This window comes from Mustelus asterias, chromosome 5 (genome assembly GCF_964213995.1).
Source record: "Mustelus asterias chromosome 5, sMusAst1.hap1.1, whole genome shotgun sequence".
Taxonomy (NCBI): domain Eukaryota; kingdom Metazoa; phylum Chordata; class Chondrichthyes; order Carcharhiniformes; family Triakidae; genus Mustelus; species Mustelus asterias.
In genome coordinates this window covers 107,611,335-107,636,355 of record NC_135805.1, presented here as the reverse complement: position 1 = coordinate 107,636,355, position 25,021 = coordinate 107,611,335, and the positions used below count along the sequence as shown (strand labels likewise).

The following is a 25,021-nucleotide window of genomic DNA, read 5'->3' as shown; positions in this document are numbered from 1 at the left end:
ATTGCTGTGGATCTGAAATCGCATGTAGGCCAGACTGGTTAAGGATGGCAGATTTTTGTTCCTAAAGGACATTAGTGAACCCGACAACAAATGATAGTGGTTTCAAAGTCACTATTAGGCTTCTAATTCCAAATATTTATTGAATTCAGATTTCACCATCTGCCATAGTGGGTTTTGAACCTGGGTCCCCAGAGTATTACCTGGTTCTTTGGATTATTTGACAGATGACAATACCACTACGCCACCACCTTCCTAACTGTAAACTTTTCGGTGTTTTTATTTGTTTCCCTCTTTATAAGCAGTGGCTTATTTTCTAATCCCTCTGTTTTGGTGCAGTCTAATTTTCTATTAATAACTCCCCACACCAAACTCAAGATCGGATGAACTCAGAGTTAAGCTTATTTGCATGCACTCAAAACGTGAAAGGAAGGTCGCATCATTGCCTGCACAATCAGGCAATAAAGAGAGGAAATAGAAAAAAGAAAATTTTGCAGTGCAGAGACCACAGAAAAAAGACATATTGTTTCAGAGTTTAGAATTAAAGTCCAATGAGATATTCCTTCGTGGAATTCAGGGTGCTGAAAACTAACGCTGTATAATTTACTTTTTTAGTAGTGTTTACTTCACGCAGTGAGATAGGCATGCAGAAATTAATCATTCTTGTAGATTATGGTATAATATTTCCAGCAGAAACAGCATAGATGGGGCCAGGTGTTCAACGTGGGCAGAGTTCCTTTTCTGTGAGGCTGCCAGTTTGATGGTAAACAGCAGACTGAATATTTCAAATCAGCAAGGCAATATTACTGGTTCCACAAGCCAAAGGTCCATGTCACATGACTCCCAGTTCTCTGTGCTGTCTTTGACAAGGAATATGATCTCTTCTCTGGGTTCCCGGGATTGTTGAATGTGTCAACCATTGAGAATTGAAAGGAAGGTTATGGGACTCTTCGCCTCAACAGACAAGCAAACTCCTGTTGGCCAACCTGGATTATGAAATGCAGATGGCCTTTGAATTTGGCCTGTGCAGCCCACAGGTGTTCGTTACTGGCTCCTCCGAGATAACGATCTGCGAGTTTCCCCGATGCAGTCAGGTAGCATCTTTTGTTCAAGGGCCCTAGTCAGTCATGGATTCAGCCATTTTGAAGGTCTTTTGTCCACTTTCCGTTTTTTTTTAAAACAGTTTGAGTAAGATTATATTTTATTAAAAAAATAAGTGGTGAGGTCTTATTCCCCTCACTATATTCTAAAAAGCAATGGACAGGCTATAAAGAAGATTGGCAATTATGCCAGAAATGTGTGGATATATATGTCAGAAAAGAATGCATAGGCTGGGGCCATCTTTTTGTCTCGTAAAAAGATGGAGGAATGATCTAAATTAGTTCATGGTCATCTCCATTGTCAATTTGTGCAATTGCAAATTGTGTTAAATAGGTAAATATTATTATAAATCTGGACATAGGAACTTGCCATAGAAATATTGTTAAGATAAGATTGTGTGCGGAGTGGGAGGTCAATTAGTTTAGTTGACTGGTGTGTAGTGCAAAGTAACACCAACGGTGTAGGTTCAATTTCTGGACTGGCTATGGTAGTTCATGGACGCCTGCTTCCTTCCTTTGTCCTATTTTCATGTGGAGTGGTGTCCCTGGAGGTATCTAATCACTTGTCTCTCCCTAACAGAGAGATGCCTAAGGTAGTAGTCCATGAGGGACCAAAAAGAACATAAACTTGTGACAAACAAAGTGACTGCAGGAATTCAGATTTTGCCGATAGACAGTGCATGCAAACATAATAAGTTTGGGAAAGATGTAGTTGATGGCGATTTTTCCTACATAATTAGCTCTCCTTACATCAGAAAATGATTGTTAAACCTATCTTAGATTTATATTCAAACGTCTTTACAAATGTGGATACATGTCCGTGCTGCAAATAAAAGAAGATTGTGGTTCTGGTGTTTGGCTGGTAGGTTAAGAATTTACAGAGGCCATTTATGAGGAGTTTGGTATATTGCCAGGCAGGAGTTTGTAGTTACTTGCAGTTGATTAAATATATTTACCCCACTTAAAATGCAAAATTAAACTGTGTTCTTTGTCTTTTGCTCTGATAACTCATTGGTGATCTGCAACACAATTGGCTGCCACCAAGTAAATTGTGAATTGAAGTCTCGTGATTATATTCCTTAAGCAGATATACTTGCCGTGGGCTACTTCGATATATGTTTAAACATTTAACTAGGGAGATATAGATGTAACAATGTTTGTACAATTTTAACTCTTGGTTCCCATTTAAAATTCAGAATGGATTTATATGAATTTCTGCAATGTGTGTGTTAATGGTTGTTATAGTGGCTGTCAAGTTTCAAGAATTATGCTACAAGATTGTTTAGATTTAGAGAGAATAGAGCCAACATTTCGAGTCTAGATGACTCTTCGTCAGAGCTGAGAACAAAGAGAATCAGCGGGGATATACACTATGAGAATGGGGGAGGGCGAGGGGGTGGAATGAGACACAGGGAATGTAAATGAGGAAAGCAGTGATGGTGCACAGGGTGAAAGAGACAAACAAATTCTGTCGGAGAGAAGAGCAGTGCTTCTCCACTGATTCTCTTTGCTCTCAGCTCTGATGAAGAGTCACCTAGGCTCAACGTTGGCTCTATTCTCTCATCACAGATGCTGTCAGACCTGCTGAGATTTTCCAGCATTTCCTGCTTTTGTTATTTCTTAATTTGTTTCAGTCTTGGGAATAAATCTGTTCACAAGGACAAAGTCTTCCAAAGACTCAGTTAGTTAAATTTCATTACAGGGCGTTTACTAAGGGCTAACCAGATTTGTTTCAACTGGGATCGACTTGCCTCTTGGATAAACCTCACAGAACAATGGCCATACAGGACCTCCTGGCTTATTCTATACCTGGAAGAGACTGACAATGTTCCAGATCATCTCACCCTGAAAAACATTTATGAAAGGTGAATAACTAATGTACTTCATAGTTCATGTACTTCATGATTAATTTAAATTGATTTCCCCCGTTTCAAGCATGCTCATCTTAATTTGCATTTGTTTTTAGGTGCTGTTATAAATAAATTGTTTTAAGCTTTATTTAGTTCTTCTCCAAGTTTTCTTTGTCCTTCAAGAAGACAGGTATACAAAGTAATCCTCCAGTTTTTCCCTTTGTTACATTCTTTCTTTCTAATTAGAGTGAGAGGGCAGGAATTAAACAGTGTTAAATTTTCATCCTTCACAGTTGTGATGGCAGTGTTTGTGCAGCCAAAGAGTCTGGAAGTTGAAACAATGTCATTTCAATTGTCATTTTTTTTCTCAGATGTTTTTTGTGATCATATGTCATTCCGTATTTCTAAAAATCCATGTCCCCCTTACATTAGAGAACTATTTCTTCACTCAAGTGAAAACAATTAATGCCAATGTATTCTCACATTTACTTCCTGATTGAATTGAAGTCACCACATGCTCTATCCGCTCACTGGCACTTTAATTTAAACTCTAATTTTACAAGTAATTGGTGAGCAGGATAGAACACTGGCAGATTACACCAGACTGCGATTAAACTTAATACTCTTGAGGGGCGGCACGGTAGCACAGTGGTTAGCACTGCTGCTTCACAGCTCCAGGGACCTGGGTTCGATTCCCGGCTTGGGTCACTGTCTGTGTGGAGTTTGCACGTTCTCCTCGTGTCTGCGTGGGTTTCCTCCGGGTGCTCCGGTTTCCTCCCACAGTCCAAAGATGTGCGGGTTAGGTTGATTGGCCATGCTAAAAAATTGCCCCTTAGTGTCCTGGGATGCGTAGGTTAGAGGGATTAGTGGGGTAAATATGTAGGGATATGGAGGTAGGGCCTGGGTGGGATTGTGGTCGGTGCAGACTCGATGGGCCGAATGGCCTCTTTCTGTGCTGTAGGATTTCTAAGATTAGAAACTGAGGAAATAATCAGCAGAATTTAGAATTGAAGTTATGCTGCCTTCAGTAGATGTGACAGTGATGTCTATCAGCAGACGCCATTATAAGCATATAATGCAGTTCTCCTGGAAAATGATGTATTCTGATACTATGTTAAAGATATTTGCTTATATGCTTTTAGGTTTTAAATTTACAAAATGCTTGGCAATTTGTCCATTGTAGAGATTTTCTTAACAAATGTGGAATTTTTCTTGAAAGAAAAGTTATTTTTATTGAGATACATTAATTGAGTAGTCGAGGTGGAGAAGTCCAGGCTGGGGTGGGGGTGGTTTGGAAGGGGAGTTTCCAAGAGTGAGTGGGGGGGAGGGAAGTTGGAAAGAGGGGCTGTTGAGTGTTTTTGGGGTTTCAGGTTGCAAAGTAGTGGGTGAGGATGGTCGGGGAGAGGTGCTGATTACAGTGTGGGTGGAGGAAGAGGGGTTTCATCAAGTCTTCTGTCCATAAGATGTTGGAGCCATTCGTCCCCTAAAGTCTACTCCATAATTCAATGAGATTGTGACTGATCTGATGTGATAATCCGCAACCCCACTTTCCTGCCTTATCCCATAACCCTTGATTTCCATACTGATTAAAAATCCGTCTTCTCAGCCTATAACGATCCAGCCTGTACAGCTCTCTTTGGATGTGACAGGGAGAAGAAATTCCTCCTCATCTCTGATTTAAATGGGCGATTTCTTACTCTCAGGTTATGCCCTCTGGTCGCAAACTCTCCCACAGGGGAAACAACCTCTGTGCATCTGCCCTGTCAAGCCCCTAGAGAGAGAATGCCATGTGTCTCAATTAGATCAACTCTCAATCTTCTAAATTCCCGTGAGTACAGGCCCAGCCTACTTTATCTCTGCTTATAAGAAAATCCCTCCATATCCCAGAATCGACCTAGTGGATCTTCTCTGGACTGTCTCCAATGCCGGACTGTCTCCAATGCCACTCGTATCTTTCCTTAGATAGGGGGACCAAAACTGTTCACAAAGTTCCAGGTGTGATCTAACTCGTGCCTTGTATAGTTTTTGCAAGACTTCCCTATTTTTTATACGCTATTCCCTTTGAAGTAAAGACCAAAATTGCTTTTGCCTTCCCAATTACCGACTGACTTTGCATGCTTAACTTTTGTGATTTAAGCATGAGGACCCCAAATCCCTCTGTACTGCGGTTTTCTGCAGTCTTTGTCCATTTAAATAATATTCGGTTCCTTTATTCTTCCTACCAAAGTGCGTAACTTCACATTTTCCTACATTATATTCCATCTGCCAAATTTTTGCCTGCTCACCTAACCTGTCTATATCCCACAGTAGACTCTTTCATCCTCACCACTTGCCTTCCCACCTATTTTTGTGTCATCCGCAGATTTGGCAATAGCGCATTCACTTCCCTTGTCCAAGTCATTAATGTATGTTGTAAATAATTGTGGCTCCAGCACTGATCCCTAGTGCTCTCAATTAGTTACAGGTTGCCATTCTGAAAATGCCCCTCTTATCTCAACTCATGTCTTCTATTAGTTAACCCGTCCTCTATCCATGCTAATATACTACCCCCAACATCATCGGCTCTTATTAAGTACTTTTTATGTAGTATTTTATCAAACACTTTTTGGAAATCCAAGTATATTTCATCTACTGGTTCCTACTGGTTCCTCATTTTCTTTCCTGCTCCTTACTTACTCAAAAAATTCTAATAAATTTGTCGGGCATGATTTCCCCTTCATGAAGTCGTGCTGACTTTGCTTGATTATATTATGTAATTCTAAATGCTCTGCTATTACATTCTCAATAATGGACTGTAACATTGTCACCATACAATATGAAGAGCTTTGCTGATACTTGCATGACTAAATAAAATATTAACATCTTTAAGGAGAGGTGGTGGCTTGGAGGTACTGTCGCTGGACTAGTAATCCAGAGACCCAGAGTAATGTTCTGCGGACCAGAGTTCAAATCCCACCATGGCCGAAAATAATCTGGAATTAAAAGTCTAATGATGACCACGAAACCATTATTGATTGTTGTAAAGATTCATCTGGTTCACTAATGTCCTTTAAGGAAGAAATCTGCTGTCCTTAACCGGTCTGGCCTACATGTGACTTCAGATCCACAGTAATGTGGTTGACTCTTAAATGCCCTCAGGGGTGGACAACAAATGCTGGTCCAACCAGTGACGCCACATCCCATGAACGAATAAAAGAAAAATAGTTTTAAAATACAGATATCCACATTTATATGCTCTCGAGTTGAGTGACTTGCTAGACCATTACACAAGGCAGTTAACCACAGGTTTGAAATCACATGGGCTAGATTTATTTCCCTAAAGAGCATTAGTAAACCAGATCAATTTTTTTTTAACAACACACAGTTGTCATGGTTACCATTATTAAGACTAGTTCTATATTCCAGGTTTATTGATTGAGTGAATTTAAATTCCACCAGCATTCGCCTGCGACTCTGCATTACTAGTCCCATGGTATTTCCACCATCCCGATGTTTCACTGCCTGCGCAACCCCCTGTTTGAGATTTTGAATCTCTAAGAGTGAGTCTGCTTAAAAAAAGTCTCATGTATTCTACTATCTGAAGACTGATTACTCACTTAATTAGCACAATTTTGAAGATTTTAGAACCATTAGTACCATTGCATCATTCACTTCCTGATTGGTTTTCAAAAAGGAAATTAATGTGTTTAGAATTTGTTCTAGACAAGAAGTGTATATTACAATACTACTGTAATTTCCATACAATTATGCCGGTAATAAAAATTTGAAAATCGGTTTGTCATATATTTTCACTTCTGTATTGGTGTGTGTTTTTATATGCCCCTTTGCAGATTTTTGAGGTGGTACAAATAGCTTCTTTGGAAAATGTTTCTTTCACAACATGCCTTCTGATGGTTCTAGAAATCTGATTTTAATTTATTTAATAGTATTTTCTATTACTATCTTCAGAATTTCCAAAAACATACCAACTACCAAAGATGTTGAGCCACTTCTAGAAATTGACAGCGATATTCGTAGTTTTGAAGTTTTCCTATCTTCAAGAATGCCAATTCTTTCTACACGAGATGTAAAAATATTTCTACCATGCACAGTGAATTTGGATCCTAAATTGCGTGAGATTATTGCAGGTGAGCATTTTTTTCATATGGCAATTGGGGTGGTTGGGTAGGCCAGAGTGGTCATCCTGAATCTTTGAAATCCACCTGTGGTTTTCCAGTAACTTAATTTTTGTTTGTCATTTCTATGGTCTCAATGATGCTTTGTGGGGTATAAAACAACCAGAGATCTGACCAGTTACTGACACCCTTCCATTTTAAACCAGTAGAGTTAATCACAGTGGCGCAATGGTTAGCACTGCTGTCTCAGCGCCAAGGATCAGGGATCTGGGTTCAATTCCAGCCTTGGGTGACCCATGTCTGTGTGGATTTCCTCCAGGTACTCCAGATCCGTGTTCGATTCTTGGCTTGGGTCACTGTCTGTGTGGAGTCTGTATGTTCTCCCCGTGTCTCCCTGGTTGCTCCAGTTTCCTCCCACAGTGCAAAGATGTGCAGCTTAGAACAAACAAACAAAGAACAATACAGCACAGGAACAGGCCCTTCGGCCCTCCAAGCCCACGCCGCTCCCCGGTCCAGGATTGAATACTGAATCCAGGATCCCCGCCCAATTTTCCAGCCTATCTACATCCTAATATCCTATCCACCGAGCTGTCCCTCACAGCTGCGATGCTTTGTTCATCACAACCTATTAACTCACCCCCACCCCCCCATTCCAGACCATGTGATCTCCAGGGAGAGGCGAAAACCCAGAGTGAAAACCCCAGGGCCAATATGGGGAAAAGAAATCTGGGAAATTCCTCTCCGACCCCCTGAGGCGATCGAAACGAGTCCAGGAGATCACACTGGCCCTGATCTGAAAATGCTTCCCAACCCTATTCATTTCCACTTCTGCTTTACGAACACCATCTGAATTCCCTGCCCCCGAGACAGGTTCCCAACTATCCGCAGTCTCGCTCTGTACTGGCACCAGCAAGATGATCATAGAATGAAGCCTTGAGACGCGAAACAAAGAACAATTAGCCCGCGCCGCTCCCTGGTCCAAACTAGACCACTCTTTTGTATCCCTCCATTCCCACTCCGTTCATATAGCTGTCTAGATAAGTCTTAAACGTTCCCAGTGTGTCCGCCTCCACCACCTTGCCCGGCAACACATTCCAGGTCCCCACGACCCTCTGTGTAAAATATGTCCTTCTGATATCTGTGTTAAACCTCCTCCCCTTCACCTTGAACCTATGACCCCTCGTGAACGTCACCACTGACCCGGGGAAAAGCTTCCCACCGTTCACCCTATCTATGCCTTTCATAATTTTATACACCTCTATTAAGTCTCCCCTCATCCTCCGTCTTTCCAAGGAGAACAACCCCAGTTTCCCCAATCTCTCCTCATAACCAAGCCCCTCCATACCAGGCAACATCCTGGTAAACCTCCTCTGTACTCTCTCCAAAGCCTCCACGTCCTTCTGGTAGTGTGGCGACCAGAACTGGACGCAGTATTCCAAATGCGGCCGAACCAACGTTCTATACATCTGCAACATCAGACCCCAACTTTTATACTCTATGCCCCGTCCTATAAAGGCAAGCATGCCATATGCCTTCTTCACCACCTTCTCCACCTGTGACGTCACCTTCAAAGATCTGTGGACTTGCACACCCAGGTCCCTCTGCGTCTCTACACCCTTTATGGTTCTTCCATTTATCGTGTAGCTCCTCCCTACATTATTCCCACCAAAATGCATCACTTCGCATTTATCAGGATTGAACTCCATCTGCCATTTCCTTGCCCAAATTTCCAGCCTATCTATATCCTTCTGTAGCCTCTGACAATGTTCCTCACTATCTGCAAGTCCTGCCAGTTTTGTGTCGTCCGCAAACTTACTGATCACCCCAGTTACTCCTTCTTCCAGATCATTTATATAAATCACAAACAGCAGAGGTCCCAATACAGAGCCCTGCGGTACACCACTAGTCACAGGCCTCCAGCCGGAAAAAGACCCTTCCACTACCACCCTCTGTCTTCTATGACCAAGCCAGTTCTCCACCCATCTAGCCACCTCCCCCTTTATCCCATGAGATCCAAAGGTGGATTGATCATGCTAAATTGCCCCTCAGTGTACCCGAACAGGCGCCGGAATGTGGCGACTAGAGGATTCATTGCAGTGCTAATGTAAGCCTACTTGTGATTAATAAATAAACTTTAAAACTTAAAACAGTTTCCTTCCACAGTCCAGAAATGTGCATGTTAGGTGATTGGCCATGGTAAATTGCCCCTTAATGTCCAAAGATGTATAGGTTAGAGGGATTATCTGTTACAGGGATAAGGTGCAGGGTGGGTCTGGATAAGATGCTCTTTCAGAGAGTTGGTGGAAACTCGATGGGCCTAATGGCCGCCTCCTGCACTGTAGGGATTCTATGATAATATTTACTGATAATAGGGCCAAGAAAATACAAGCATTCCCTTAATGATGCTTTTCTTTTTATGATGTATTTTTAAAGTGATAATTACTTAAAATTAAATAATCCCTCCCTCTTTCTAATCTCCCACCCCAAAATCATTCAAAAATGATTATGTTTTCTTAATTTTTTATCTCCAAGGTAATTATCTTGGTTTCTTTAGCAAGGTTGCATAAAAGACTTGAGGTTCAATCTTTGTAAAGTAGTTCTTTTTAAGAGTGTCAGGGGGACCAGCTAGGGTAAATGCATAGAGTTATGGGGATAGGGGCTGGGTGGGATTGTGGGCAGTGCTGACTCAATGGGCCAAATGGCCTCCTTCAGTGTAGGGATTCTATGAATCTATATTAAGCAATAATGTTCTGCAGTGAGTTTGGCACGAGGTTCTTGCTTTTATTTGTAACCTGAACCCAAAATTCTCCAGTGTAAAGTTAAAAGTATACAAAAAATGCACAGAGCCTGGTGAATGGAAATGACGCCAAGAACAGCAAGGTTGGGTTGCAGAGAATAGCGAAGTGTGACAAAACAGATAATAAGAGCTGCAAAAAATGAATTGGGATAGAGAAACTATTTCAGCTGGTTGGGAAGTCTAGGACTCTGGAGCATAGTCTTCACAACTAAAGGCAGATCTCTCGTGAGTGGAATTCGCGAAATGCTTCGACATAAAAAAGGTAACAAAAGTTTGGAACTCTCATTTGAAGATGTTTGTTGATACTGGATCAGTTGTTGGTTTTAAATCTGAGATTAATAGATTTTTGTTAACTGTACAAAGGAATGTGGGGCAAAGACTCATATTTGGAGTTAGATCAGCCATGACCTCATTGAATGATTGAACAAGTTCAAGGGACTAAATGGCCTACATCTGTTGCTATGTTCTTTTGTTGGTTAATTCCTATCCACACCATTATGTAGCAAGATTCATCATTAAAGTTTTCCAAGGTAAAAACTTTTGTTCTGCTTTTAAAACATTCTGCTATCTTTGTGCTGCTATCAGCATTTTCTTTAGTCTTTAAGACTACCATTAACACTCTGCTTGTCTCGTGCCCATATCTTTGTCAAATCTCTCCTTGCTGCCACCTATCCCATACCTTTTAATTTGCTCCACCTGCTCCACTCCCTCTTAAAGAGTAAATAGTGCATCACGTTTCTCCCTCTGTGTAATTCTGAAGAAGTCATATAAACTTGAAACATTAATTCTGTTTTTCTCTCCACAGATTAGGCCAGTCCTGCTGAGTTTTTCCACCATTTTCTGTTTTTATTTCACGTTTCTGTCATTTCCAATATTTTGCTTTTATTTAATTAACTTTCTAACTAGTGTTATATTATAAATAAAGAACTTATAAAGCTGTTTAAAAAAGGAAATAGACAAAAGGCGGGTAACTACAGGCCGGTTAGCTTAACGTCTGTAGTTGGGAAAATGCTGGAATCCATCATTAAAGAAGAAATAGCAGGCCATCTGGATAAGAATGGTTCGATTAAGCAGACACAGCATGGATTCATGAGGGGAAAGTCGTGCTTGACGAACTTGTTGGATTTTTATGAAGATGTGACTAGTGCGGTTGACGGAGGGGAACCGGTGGATGCGATGTTTTTGGATTTCCAAAAGGCGTTTGATAAGGTGCCTCACAAAAGGTTGCTGAAGAAGATTGGGCCACACGGAGTTGGGGGTAGGGTGTTAGCATGGATTGGGGATTGGCTATCCGACAGGACGCAGAGAGTCAGAATAAATGGGTGCTTTTCTGGTTGGCGGATGGTAACGAGTGGCGTGCCGCAGGGATCGGTACTGGGGCCTCAACTATTTACCATTTATATAGACGAGTCGGAGGAGGGGACTGGGTGTAGGGTAACAAAGTTTGCAGACGACACAAAGATAAGTGGAAAAGTGAATCGTGTGGAGGGCGTAGAAGGTCTGCAGAGAGATTTGGACAGGCTGAGTGAGTGGGCGAGGATCTGGCAGATGGAGTATAACGTTGACAAATACGAGGTTATTCACTTTGGAGGAAATAATAGCAAATTGGATTATTATCTAAATGGAAAAAAATTACAACATGCTACTGTGCAAAGGGACCTGGGGATCCTTGTGCATGAGATGCAAAAACCCAGTCTGCAGGTGCAACAGGCGATCAAGAAGGCAAATGGGATGTTGGCCTATATCGCAAGGGAGATAGAATATAAAAGCAGAGATGTCTTGCTGCATCTGTGCAGGGCATTGGTGAGGCCGCAGCTGGAATACTGTGTGCAGTATTGGTCCCCTTATTTGCGAAAGGATATATTGACCTTGGAGGGAGTGCAGAGAAGGTTCACCAGGTTGATACCAGAGATGAGGGGTGTTGATTATGAGGAGACACTGAGCAGATTGGGTTTGTACTCGTTGGAATTTAGAAGGCTGAGCGGGGATCTTATAGAGACCTATAAGATAATGAAGGGGCTGGATAGGGTAGAGGTGAAGAGATTCTTTCCACTTAGAAAGGAAGCTAGAACTAGAGGGCACAGCCTCAAAATAAAGGAGGGTCAGTTTAGGACAGAGTTGAGGAGGAACTTCTTCTCTCAGAGGGTGGTGAATCTCTGGAATTCTCTGCCCACTGAAGTGGTGGAGGCTACCTCGTTGAATATGTTTAAATCACGGATAGACGGATTCCTGATCGGTAGGGGAATTAGGCGGGTAAGTGGAACTGATCCACTTCAGATCAGCCATGATCTTATTGAATGGCGGGGCAGGCTCGAGGGGCTAGATGGCCTACTCCTGCTCCTATTTCTTATGTTCTTATGTTCTTATTGATCAAAAACCATTCTCTCATTAGTACACATACATAAATTGTTAATGAATATTGAAATCACATGCTCAATTTGGTGTCATTCGCTCATCTTTATTTAAAAGCAAGTCGCACATCTGGCTTAATTGTTTTAGCACAGCGGACCGGGAGGATCTCACAGCAGGTTATGCGGGGGATTCGCACATGCGTCCCTGCCGTGATAGCATCTCCCAGCACCGCATTTCTGCTCCGTGCCAGAAATCGGTGGGGAGGCGCAGAAATAATTTGAATCCTATTTTACATGTGATTTAAATGCAATTGGCAAGTCTGGGACTGAATTGTCTTTCCTCCCCAGGGGGCACCTTGGCACGGCCCATCAGGCATGGGGCAGTGCCAAGGGGGTGGGGCATATGGGGGTGGGGCCTAGGGGGCAATCAGTGGAGGCGGAGGGTCCCACTGCCACACTGCTGTTGGGATCTGTGGGGCAAGGAGGGAGGCCAGTGATCGGGACAGGCGGGGTGGTGTGGAGGGGATCAGCTGTCGGGGAGGGGAGAGCTGGAGATCGGGACAGGCCGGGAGGGGGGGTTTGGGGTTGGGCCCAGGAATGGTTGGAGGGGGCAGCAATCGGTCCTCAATCACTTATAATGGCACTATTAAATTCCTTGCAGCTTAATCTTTGACTCTTTGTTTATCACAACTTTCGTAAGTTGCCGATCTGCTTAGTTACTGCCTCAGTTCCACTTTTGATTCCCTTATCTCTCTCTTTCATTACGACCATTTCCCTGGGACCCCGGAGTTAAATGTTTATGGCACATATTAATTAGCTCACAGTAATGCCAGATCTGGCTGGACAACATCAACAACCAATCGGCCCAGTACTCCCACCAGAACTGTTCATTACTGCAGGATCATCCTAAGATGCAAAACTATTTCCTGGCTTCTTTTCTCCAGTAAATTCTACTGTAATGCACCGGCCACCCATGCCTCCATCAACAGATGCAAGGAGTTCAAACATGACATTATTACTAAAATTATTAACTGTTCATCTGCCACTGACACACCTGGTTGCCAAAAAACGTATTTCCATCATGGTTATCTCTGTCAAGTTGATAGCACCCTCAGCTCTGAGTCAGAAGATTGGTAATCCAAGTCCCATTCCAGGACCACACAACAAAAGTCAAAGCCAACACCTCAGTGCACTGAGGGAATGCTACACTGTTGGAGCGGCCATCTTTTGAGTGAGATATCAGTCAGAACCCCCATCAGCCATCTCAGGAAGATGCACAAGCACCCATACTTGGAGAATGGTAGGGGAATTATTGCTGGTGTCCCAATCAATATTTAACCTCAATGCTTTACCATATAACAGATGACCCAGTGATTATCACATTGCTGTCTGTGGGAGCTTGTTGTATGCAAATTGGCTGCTACATTTCTAACATTACAACAATGAATGCATGTCAAAGTTATTTCACTGGCTGCAAAGTGCTTTGGAACAGTTAGTGGTGCTGAAAGGTGCTATATAAATGCAAATCTATACCATACATCTCATCAAAAAGTCCACCGTTGACTCTGCTGTCCTTGCAAATCACTGTCTCCTCTCCACCCTCGCTTTCATCACTAAAATCCATGAAAATGTTGCCTCCCAAATCATGGCATCTTTCTTACAATTCTTCTCTGATCAGGTTTCTCAACTTGCCGCAGCACTGAAATGGTTTAGTCGTGATTATCGTGAAGCTTGACCGCACCATCCTCTTTCAGTGTCTTTCCTCCTTTGTACAGCAAAATAACTTCCCTAGCCTGATCATAGAATTACCAATCCAGTCACAGCCAGATGTTCATGCATTAGTAGCTCATTTTCCCACACCTGCACCATTAGTTCTGGAGTTCCATCTTTGGAGCCCTCCATATGGAACTTGACATCTTACTGAGGAATAGCATGTGGGTGAAAAATAGGAGGATGCCAAAGTTGGAACTCCAGAGGTCATTGTTGTAATGTAGGTCACATGACCAAAGTACTTCATTGGCTATACAGTGATCATGAAAGTCACTACATTAATGCATGTCTTGTTTTTTTTCGTATCATCAGTTGGAAGTTCATCCTGCCATAGGTTACATTAAATCAGTTGATCCCAGGTAGCATGCAAGGTCTGAAGTAGGATGTATAAATTAACATTTAAATAGATGCCTAAAGTACTGACCAAGTGTACAAGTCCACTTGCTGAAAATGTGTTTGAGCATAAGTTGTATTAGATACAAACTGTCTTTGCTCAGGATTTTTCTTCATGCCTGCAGATATCCGAGCAGCCAGGGAGCAGATGTCCACTGTAAACATCTCCGGGATTCCTTATCCTTCACTACCTTTGCAGGAAGCTCCACTTCGGGCAGTGTCTGTGTTCAGCCAGGCACCATCAGTCTGTTCCTCCTCAACTTCATTCAATGGTAATGTAATGTCGCCACAACATCCTAGCAGCTATTATAGTGGCATGGTTGGACAACAGCACCCATTTTATAACCGGGTAAGTAAATTTAAATCTATTCTTTTACTTGATCCAAAATGACCATAGGCTTTTCTTTTAAATTGAGTTGACACTGCAACATTACCATCTTGCCAATCCCTCATATTTAATTTATAACCATGTGTTACTTTGGTTGGCTTTGCAATGTCTATTTTGAGTTTCATTCATCATGAGTTGGGATTTGGGAAGTAAAGGTATTCTACATTGAAAGTAAGATTTGTCATTCCACACGTTGCGTGTTTTTTGTTGTGACTTCATTTGATTTTCCTAAATTGTTGTTTTTCCACCTGTTCCTTTTCCATAGCCATATTTTGCCCCTCCTATTTGTTACCTGCCAAGGCAATACTTTGGCAGTTTGCAACATCCCATCTCGCGTTCATCAACTAAAACCACTTTGTCAAGAGAACAGAACAGTAATCTAGTAAGTATTACAAAAGGGATAAAGGATGAATATTTTAGTACTGAGATGTAGTGTGTTTTATACAACATTTAATCTATATTTGTGAAACGTTTCACCAGCTAGACATACCATACATCTGTAAAATGTTAGCATAGTAGTAAATATTGAAGTACAAATTCTTTTTGAAGTACAAATTGAAGTAAAAATAATTGCTTAGGTTCTTAATAAGTTTTCACCAAAATAATATCTTTGCAATGTACCGTTGCTTTGCTTCCTATGAGTTCCTCCTCCTCAGTTTTATGTTTACAAGTAAATGTTATTTTCCCTGAATCCTGACAGTATTTTGTATTTTCAGGTTTTGCAAAAGTTGTTCCTCTTTTATTTCATTTCAAACTGTTAACCTTTATGTTTGTTCATATTAGCCCATCACTGCCTATTTTTCTTTTCTTAAACCATGTTTCCTGTTCAGAATACCTGAATGTTAAAAATCAGGTAAAAATCACTTTTTGGATGATCCATGATGAATTGCTGAACTTTGCTTTGGTTTATGTATCACTTTGACTGTAGAAACTGTAAACTAACTATTTTGGAGTGTATACCTTTATTGCTGTTAATCTTGGGAAACTATTATTCTGTTTGAAACACCAATAAAATAATTTCCGATAAAATATATAAGTCAAATGGGATAAGTAGAATGTGGCCAACTTTCATTTTCAAAGGTCAGGAACAAAAAATTTAAAATAATAATTACTAAGTTAGCAACTAAATCAAATTGACCAAATAAAAACAGAAAATGCTGGAAAGACTCAACAAGTTTGGCAACATCCGTGGAAAGAGAAACAGAGTTAACATTTCATGTCCAATATGATTTTTCTTCTGAAGCTCTAAAAAAGTGATATTGGACTTGAGACGTTTTGGCCTTGAAGAATCAACTCTGTTTCTCTGTCCAAAGATGCTATCAGACCTGCTGAATTTTTCCAGTGTTTTCTGTTTGTATTTTGGATTTGCAGTACCCACAGTATTTTGCTTTTACTATTGCTGTATGACCATCGCATTGTCATCTCTCACCATTTCATATTTCGACTTAGCCTTTTGGCTTTTCCTTTACTTATGATGAGATGTAAGCAGTGAGATGTGCATTCAAAAGATTTAATAATTACAAAATGATTACTATTTAATTTAATTAAAAGTTGTTAGTTAATTGCAAAATAGATAATCATTCACCACTCTACAAGTTTATGTTAACAAGAGAGGTGTACATGATTTGCTTTCTGATATATTTGTATTGTCATCAAAATTTTGATTTTGTTCTTGTCAGGAGGTGATCGAGGAGGCTGCTGATGAGGGGCTTCCTTCCCCCACAGACACCTCACTGGTAATGAGTAGTCACGTGGTGTGGAGTTGTAGCATCTCATTGCTTCTTCCACTGTGATGATACCTAACCAATTTTAGAAAGACCGTTTTAAGCAACATTTTCATTTTATTCCTCAGTCTGTCTGTCTCTGGTGTGATTTACGTGGTTGCAGTGTTGACCATGTGTTGTCATTTCCAAAACTTCACTTTTTGCAGTATGAATAAGTCTGTAGATCACTTTAGGTTAGTTCACAGAACTACACGTGATTAAAACCAGCTTCTGGAAAAAAAATACCTTTGCATCATAACGCTCATTTAATGGGTAATTTGTAAAAGCAAATTCGTAATTTATGGGAAGTAACGTTTAAGAAATTATCATCGGCTACATCTGTAGGCAATCACAAGTTGAGTGACATTTATTTGTAATATTTGTTCAGGTTTATTGCGCACAACTTAGTTGACACTCGGCCTGTTAAATGCGTCGAATCTGAAGCTGTTGTTAAAAATTTGAAATGGCCTGATGACACAGGTGTGGAACAAGAATACTTCGAGTTTAAATATGAATCCTTCATGGGTGTCAACAGGAAATTTGAAATGTTCTTGCCAACAAATAGGATTTAGGATGATTAGAAGCACATCAAGAAATACTGTAGATGGGTAGTCTTCCAGAAGCATTTACTTTGTAATCATATTAATGAGACTTTGGTGTGGTGGTAATGTCACTAGATTAGTAATCCAGGGGCCCAGATTAGTGGGGACGTAGGTTCAAATCCCACTATGGCAGCTGGTGGAATTTAAATTTAATTATTAAAGTTTGTAATTAAGACATGTAAAACTTGCATTTTTGACCAGTAATGGTGACCGTGAAACCATCATCGATTGTTGTAAAAATCCATCTTGTTCACTAATATCCTTTTAGGGAAGGAAATCTGCCACCCTTGGTCTGGCCTACACGTGACTCCAGATCCACAGTAATATGGTTGACTTGTAACTGCCCTCTGTAATGACCTAGCAAGCCACTCAGTTCAAGGGCAGTTGAGGATGGGCAACATATGCCAGCGAAGCCCATATCCAAGAAAATAACTTTTAAAAGTAGTACATTATTACAACAATTTGTATATATAACTTTTATAGAGCATTTAGCGTAATGAAACCCACCAAGACTCTTCAGGTCTTCATTATAATGAAAAGTATGCCACCGACCCACGAGATATTAGCTCAGATGACAAAAAGCTTGATCAAAGAGGTAGGTTTTAAGTGGGAGGAAAGTAATATAAAGAGGTAAGAGGCAAGGCCATGGAGAGATTTGAAAACAAGGATGAGATTTTCAAAATCAAGACATTGTTTGAATGGGAACCATCCAGTACTGAATGTCGAGTAAGAAATCTGATAATTGCGCAGCAAGAAAAGGGTCATTAGAGGTGGTGGTGCAGTAGAGCTTGGTGTCACCAGTATACATGTGAAAACTAACAATGTGCCTTCCGATTGCGTCACATGTAGATGAGAAAAAGGAGGGGGGTCTAGGATAGATCCTTGAAGGACAACAGAAATAACAGTGCTGGGGCAGGAAGGGAAGCAATTACAAGTGATTATCTGGCTATGATTTGATCATTAAGACTGGAACATCGTGAGAGCAGTTTCATTCAGCTAGATGACAGTGAAGAAACATTAGAGTCCACCACTCCTCCTTTTGCCTTCTAAACGTCACAGTAATGCTACATGTTGAATGGGTCAATGCCACATTAATCGAGGCATGGATAGTCATGTTATTCAGAAATATTGAAATTGCACTATTACCTTAGTAACCTTGGCATTTTTTCTTTGAAACTCTATTAACCTCATGTGACTTCACCTCACTAGTATCAATACCAAAAGGCATAGGAACAGAGGTTGGCTATTTGGCCCATCGAGCCTGCTCCACCATTCAATGAAATCATGACTGATCTGATTTTATAATCCTAAACCCCACTTCCCTGCCTTATCCACATAACCCTTGATTCCCTTACTGATTTAAAAATCTGTCTACCTCAGCCTTGAACATACTTAACCCAGCCTCTATAGCACTTTGCAATTGAGAATTCCAGATTCATTGCCCTCTGAGAGAAGAAATTCTTCCTCAACTGTGTCTTAAATAGGTGACCTCATACTCTGAAATTATGCCCTCTGGTCCTAGATTCTCCCACAAGGAGAAAGAATTTCTCAGCATCTACCCTGTCAAGATTCCTGTGAATCCTATATGTCTCAATAAAGTCACCTCTCATTCTTCTAAACTCCAGTGAGTACAGGTTCAACCTCTCCTTATCCAAAAATCCCTCCATATCTGGGATCAACCTAGTGAACCTTCTCTGGACTGTCTCCAATGCCAGCATATCTTTTCTTAGATAAGGGGAACAAAACTGTTCACAGTATTCCAGGTGCGGTCTAACTAGTGCCTTGTGTAGTTTTAGCAAGACTTCCTCTCATTTCCTTGAAATAAAGGCCAACATTCCATTTGCCTTCTCTATTACCTGCTGCAATTTGCATGCTAGCTTTTTGTGATTTATGCACAAGGATCCCCCAAATCCCTCTGCTACAGGTTTCTGTAGTCTTTCTCCATTTGAATAACATTCAGCTCCTTTATCCTTCCTTCCAAAATGCATAATTTCACATTTTCCTCCATTATATTCCATCTGTCAAGATTTTGCCACTATTTAACCAAAACGAACTCTCAATCTTTATAGGTACCAGGGAAACAAAAAAAAATGAATGTGTGATGCCAGCAAAGATTGGCAGCAAAGGCAACATAATTATTTTTTGTTATTCCATCTGCAATTTAGCATTCAACAAGCAGAGGGTTAGGTACTTGATTTACACTTGTGCCGACAACTTCAGTTTCATTTGCTTTCCTTTTTGTCTGTTTCTTGTTAGACCCTCTTTTCTCATCAAAGGTGGCTTATGAATCAAGATGCATTTGAAACTTCAATTTCTTTAAGAATTCTGTCATCCCATATTGATATATTTTCCTTTAATTGTGCCTATTACTTTAAATTATGGTAACATGCAGTTTTCTGAATACTTGCTGCGCAAGTTAAAACGTCAAGCTTCCATTTTTCGTCAGTGGAAAACCATTTCAAGACAATCAGATGTAAATTTTCCCTCACAATGAAAAATTCTCTATTACGGTTTCCAAAGTTGCCAACATAATAATATGGTCCCTCCTTGCACTATTGAACATGTAGGGCCTTTTTCTCCACATCTGTTAATTATATTGTCAATCTTTTAGGATAAAATATTAAGTCAATCTTCTTGCACCTTTTGTAAAGGTTTAAATAAATTATTTCATTAAATTCAGACTGACTTTAATTCAGTCATTAACTGGCGGCCTTGAAATACATTTCATTATATTTGAATTTCAGCTTATTGAGACTTCTGTTGATACATTATCCCGTTGTTTAGAAATATCTGGATTCAATCTTAATTTTGCCAGAGCTGTTCCACAATCTCAGCCCATATGGATCATTTAGTGATGCACAAAATTGATTTTTTGGGTTTGTTGACAAGTTAAATGGAACAGAATAGCAGAGAGTATAATAATTACATGCAATATTGAACATTAATAAGCTTTAAGGTCTAAGATGAAGAAGCTGTTCCATAGAATGACACACAACAATGCAAAGCTTGACTTGCTGATATATGATTATAGCTGTTTGAATACCGAATGCTCTGTTGTACCTTGCTGATGTGGCCATTATTTGCATGAGAACATTAATAGTGGGTGACTGTTTTGACTGTGCAGAGGCTTTATAGCTTAGCCTGCTACTGTACTCAAATTGTGGTCACACATGCCATACATCCAGAAGGATTCCTAAATATATCATTAGATTTGGAAGCAATGGATTTCCTTCCTTGACTTCAGAACACAAAGGCTATTGTGGCACCCTAAACGCCAACTCTGTTCTGAGCGTGAAATAGTAATTCCTGCTTGAAAAATATTAGCTTGTCAGCGCTGCTCTCATCCTATTTCCCATATTCTTTTTTCAGATACTTACATAATTCATTTATATACATGATGTCGTTTCTGCATCAATAGCAAGTTGTTATGGTGTTTCATATTCTAATAATGTACTGCAATAATTTCAGTGTTTTTGTCTGATAACAGAAAGGTCTAAAATTAAGTAAAATTCCAGGGTACAGAACCTTAAATGTATGCTTTTTTTAAGAAGAGAAATGCTTCCACTCACGTGACATTACGCGAAGGCTAGAATTTATTGCCAATCCCTAATCACCCTGGCGCAAGTAATGGTGAACTGCTCCCTTGAACCGCTGCAATTCATGTGGTGTAGGTACTGTTAGGAAGGGGGTGCCAGGATTTTGACAGTGAAACAGCAATATAGTCAGGATAGTGAGTGACTTGGAAGGGAACTTGCAGATAGTGGTGTCCCCTTCTACCCTTCTGTGTGATAGAGGTAGTAGGTTTGGATGGTGCTGTTGTATCCTTGGAGAGTTTATGTAGTTTGTCTTGTAACTGCTACTGTGCACTGGTGGTGGAGGAAGTTGATGTTTAAAATGGTGGTTAGGGTGTCAGTCAAGCGAGCTGCTTTGGCCTGGATGGTGTCAAGCTTATTGAATGTTGTTGGAGCTGCATTCATCCAGATAAATGACAATGTTGCATTGCACCCCTGACTTGTGCCTTGTAGATGCTGGAGGTAAATTACCCGTGGCTGTATTCCCTGCCTCTGATGTGCCCTTGTAGACACAGTATTTATATGGTTGATCTCGTTAAGTTTCTGGTCAATGGTAACTCCCAAATTATGCTGGTGAGGGTTTCAGTGATGGTTAACAAGATGGTTAGATTCTCTCTTGTTAGAGATGGTCATTGCCTGTCATTTGTGTGGCACAAATTTACTTGCCATGTATCAGCCCAAGTCTGAATGTTGCCCAGGTCTTGCTGCATGCTGACACGGACTGTTTCATTATCCAAAGAATTGCCGGTGGTACTGAATACTGCAGTGATCAGCAAACCTCCCCACCTCTGGCTTCAGCGTGGAGGGGAGGTCACTGATGTAGCAGCTGAAAGTGGTTGGCCTCGGACATTACCCTGTGTCTATCTACACAGCTTGTGGTGCAGCCCATATTTGCATAATCAACAATTGTGCATCTGAGATGCTATTTCTCATCTCTAATAAATGTGGAAGCCCTAACACAGAACCCTATGGAACACCGCCAGTCACATCTGTCAATTAAACTACCTGTCCATTATCCCTCTGTGTCAATGATGCAGACAACTGGGTGTGAGTCGCCAATGACTGTGACCTCTGGACACTGATGGAGGGATGAGAGGCGTTACAAGAGGCAAGGAGTAATGGAAAGCTAAGCAAACTGAGATGGGAGCCCAAAAAAAAAAATGCTGGCAAATTCTGCACTTTCATAGCCCATTGTTGTCTTCTGCAGCAAATACAGCAGAAAAGTCTGTGCCAGAATGGGACATCTAAGCCACACAAGGAGATGTTTGAAGAGTTAACCTGTCGGGGCACAAACCATCATCTCCTGAGATGGAAGGCTGTCAGTAACCAACTGTTATCCTTGTCTCCTGATTCTCAGCCATTCTCCAAGCCAGGTCAATTAATTTGCCTTCAATTCCAAGAGCTTCAACTATAATTGACAGTCTCTTATGGGACTTTTTCAAATGCTTTCAGGAAGTCTTTATAAATAACAACCACAGATGACCCATTAATTATAGACTCTAGTAATCAAAATATTTTAGAACATGGGCATAGGCAATGCCGAGTTGCCCCCTGGGCGTTGGCACTTTGCACCTTGGACAGTGCCCGGGGGCACAGGCTAGCACTGCCTATGCCCAAGGGGCACCACCCCCCCTGCTGCCTGACCTCCTGGGGGGCCCCCCAATTGCACCCCCCCCCCCTTCACTTCATCGGGGTCAGGTCGCTAGTGTAACCCCCGCTGGAGTGAAATACTCTGGTGGATGGGAGGGGCTAGCGGGCTCGGAGAATTCGGTCCCGGGCCCGCAAATAGTATTTAAATGATATTTAAAATATCATTTAAATGCTAGCCCCGCCTACGCACCAATTTCCGATGTGGAGCAGATATTTCCGGCGCTGGGAGACGTTAGTGGGGCGTGAATCCTGTGCATTGCCCCCCGTGCGATTCTCCTGCCCGCTGCGCTAAAAAATTAGTAAAAGGTCAGAATACAAGACACACCAAAGAAACTAATTCTAAATCAGCGACAGGAACTGACTGCAATTTAAGTAAGCAAATTAGCAATAATGAATAAAACAATGGCAGTAAAAAGTGATAAATCCCCAGGACCAGGTGGTTTCTATCCCAAGCTTTTAAAGGAAGTAGATGAGAACATTACAAATGCTTTAACCATGATCTTCAATTCCTTTAGATTGGTAAATTATATGTTACTCCATTATATAAGCAAGGTGAGAGAATCAGAGACCAACTGTTCTAAAATCTTCTAAGCCACCCACCATCTTGACTTGGAAATATACTGCTGTTCCTTCACTATCGGAGCCAAAGACCTGGAACTCCCTCCTTAACAGCACTGTCGGTATACCTCCACCACAGACTCCAGCAGTCAAAAAGGTAGTGCTCAACCACCTTCTCGGGCAATTAGGAATGGGCAATGAATGCTGGCCTAGCCAATGATGCCGGTGTCCCATGAATGAATAATGAAAAAATATAAATATTGCTGCAAAGCAATTATTCAACATGTCTGCCATTCCCATATTTTCATATAGTATCACTATTGTCAGTTTTTAAGGGACGCACATTGCTTTTAACCACTGTTTCCTAAAATAATTCTAAAAGATTCCTGTGTTGATTTTGATATGTTACAAGTTTCCTTTCATATTCCCTTTTTGTATCTTCCTATCTGTTTTGAAACCCTGTGTTGTGCTTTTATTCTCTGCCATTTTCCTTGATCTTTGCTTTATTTTTGCATTTTCATATGTCCTTTTCATTTAACCCCTATTGCCCCTTTAATCCTACATGTTTTATTTTGGTAAGAAGAGCTTTTACCCCTTCTAGTTCTGTATCAAATCAAATACTTTTTTTGAATATCTGGTTGTTGTTTTACCCGTTAATAGATTTGCCCAATTCAACATGTACATTCTTTTTCTCATCATGTCAAAGTTGGCCTTATCCAAATCTAGAATCTTAGTATAGAAGCATAGAATGCCTACAGTGCAGAGTAGGCCATTTGGCCCATCGAGCCTGCTCCAACAACAATCCCACCCAGGCAGGCCCCATCACCGTAACTTCACGTATTTACCCTGCTAGTCCCCTGACACTAAGGGGCCATTAGCAGAGCCTGCACACCTTTGGAGTGAGAGAAGAAACCAGAGCATCTAGAGGAAACCCATGCAGACATAAGGAGAATGTGCAAACTCCACACAGACAGTGACCCATGGTCGAAATTGAACCCGAGTCCCTGGCGCTGTGAGGTAGCAGTGCTAACCACTGTACCACCATATCTTTTCCCTTTCAAGCACAACATCAAAATGAATTGTGTTACAATCGCTATTGGATATACATTATTGCATCATGAGGCTATTAACTAAATTTGACTCATCACTCATCATTAAATCTAATATCGCCTGTCCCGTTGTTAAATTTAAGACATTTTGTTGCAGAGAAGTCTTGAACAGCTTCCAGAAATTTCCTACCATTCTGACATGAGCTTATCTACTTATCCAAATCTACATGGAAGTTAAAATTCCCCATTAAAACCACTCTGCCATTGCTACATACTTGTCTAATCTCTGTATTACTAACTCTGCCACTTTTCAGTTGCTACTGGACCTTATACATAATTCCAACTGTACTCTTCATTGTTTTTCACTTCCTTAATTCTACCTATATAGTCTCCACTGCCTGCTTGCACCTTATTATATCTTGTCTTATCATTGAAGTAATTTTACCTTGGTGGACTCCTGTAAACTTTTATAACTTGCTATACTCAGCTTCCAATCCTGGCCAGCTTACAGCCGTGATCTGTAATGGCTATTGTGTCATACTCACCGAAGTAGAATTTACACCTACAATTCATTCAGTTTGCTCCTTATACAAAGTAACTTTTCTCACATCTTTCTTACTTTCCTCTCTTGATTTAATTTGTAGCTTTTAGTTTTTTCATTACCTGTAGTACCTAACTTGCAAGTTCTGACTATCGGTCAACTGACTTCCTTTTAATTTATTTTATAGATATTATTTAGGCTACATTTTTCAACTGAATCTTTTTCCCTATCCACTTCCCCCACAAAAATAACTCTAGTCACTGAAACCAAGAGAAAATGCTGGAAAATCTCAGCAGGTCTGTCAGCATCTGTTAAGAGAGAAAAGAGCTGACGTTTCGAGTCCAGATGACTCTTTGTCAAAGCTAAAAGGCACAGAAAGTGGAAGATATTTATATTGAAGGGTGAGGGAATGAAAGATGAGTCATAGCCACAGAAACAAGGGGGAAGGCTGCTAATGGCAGCCAATAGAGGGAATAGAAGGTGTGAATGGCCAAACAGCAGAGAAGCTGAAATCAGAGGGTAAGC

The 25,021-nt window shown here is 40.9% G+C and overlaps 1 protein-coding gene across 3 annotated transcripts in view; it reads left to right on the top strand.

Annotated features, from left to right (window-relative positions):
• The window catches only part of kidins220b (kinase D-interacting substrate 220b), a 151,315-nt gene that overhangs the window by 109,627 nt on the left and 16,667 nt on the right, over positions 1-25,021 (top strand). For 2 of the 3 annotated variants that reach the window (XM_078213179.1, XM_078213178.1), the window contains exons 22-25: positions 2,800-2,962; positions 6,896-7,074; positions 14,499-14,722; positions 15,027-15,143. In XM_078213179.1, coding sequence (XP_078069305.1) covers positions 2,800-2,962; positions 6,896-7,074; positions 14,499-14,722; positions 15,027-15,143 — 683 coding nt within the window. Of the gene's footprint in view, positions 1-2,799; positions 2,963-6,895; positions 7,075-14,498; positions 14,723-15,026; positions 15,144-16,440; positions 16,498-25,021 lie in introns of all 3 variants that reach the window. The other variant, XM_078213177.1, reaches the window with a different exon arrangement.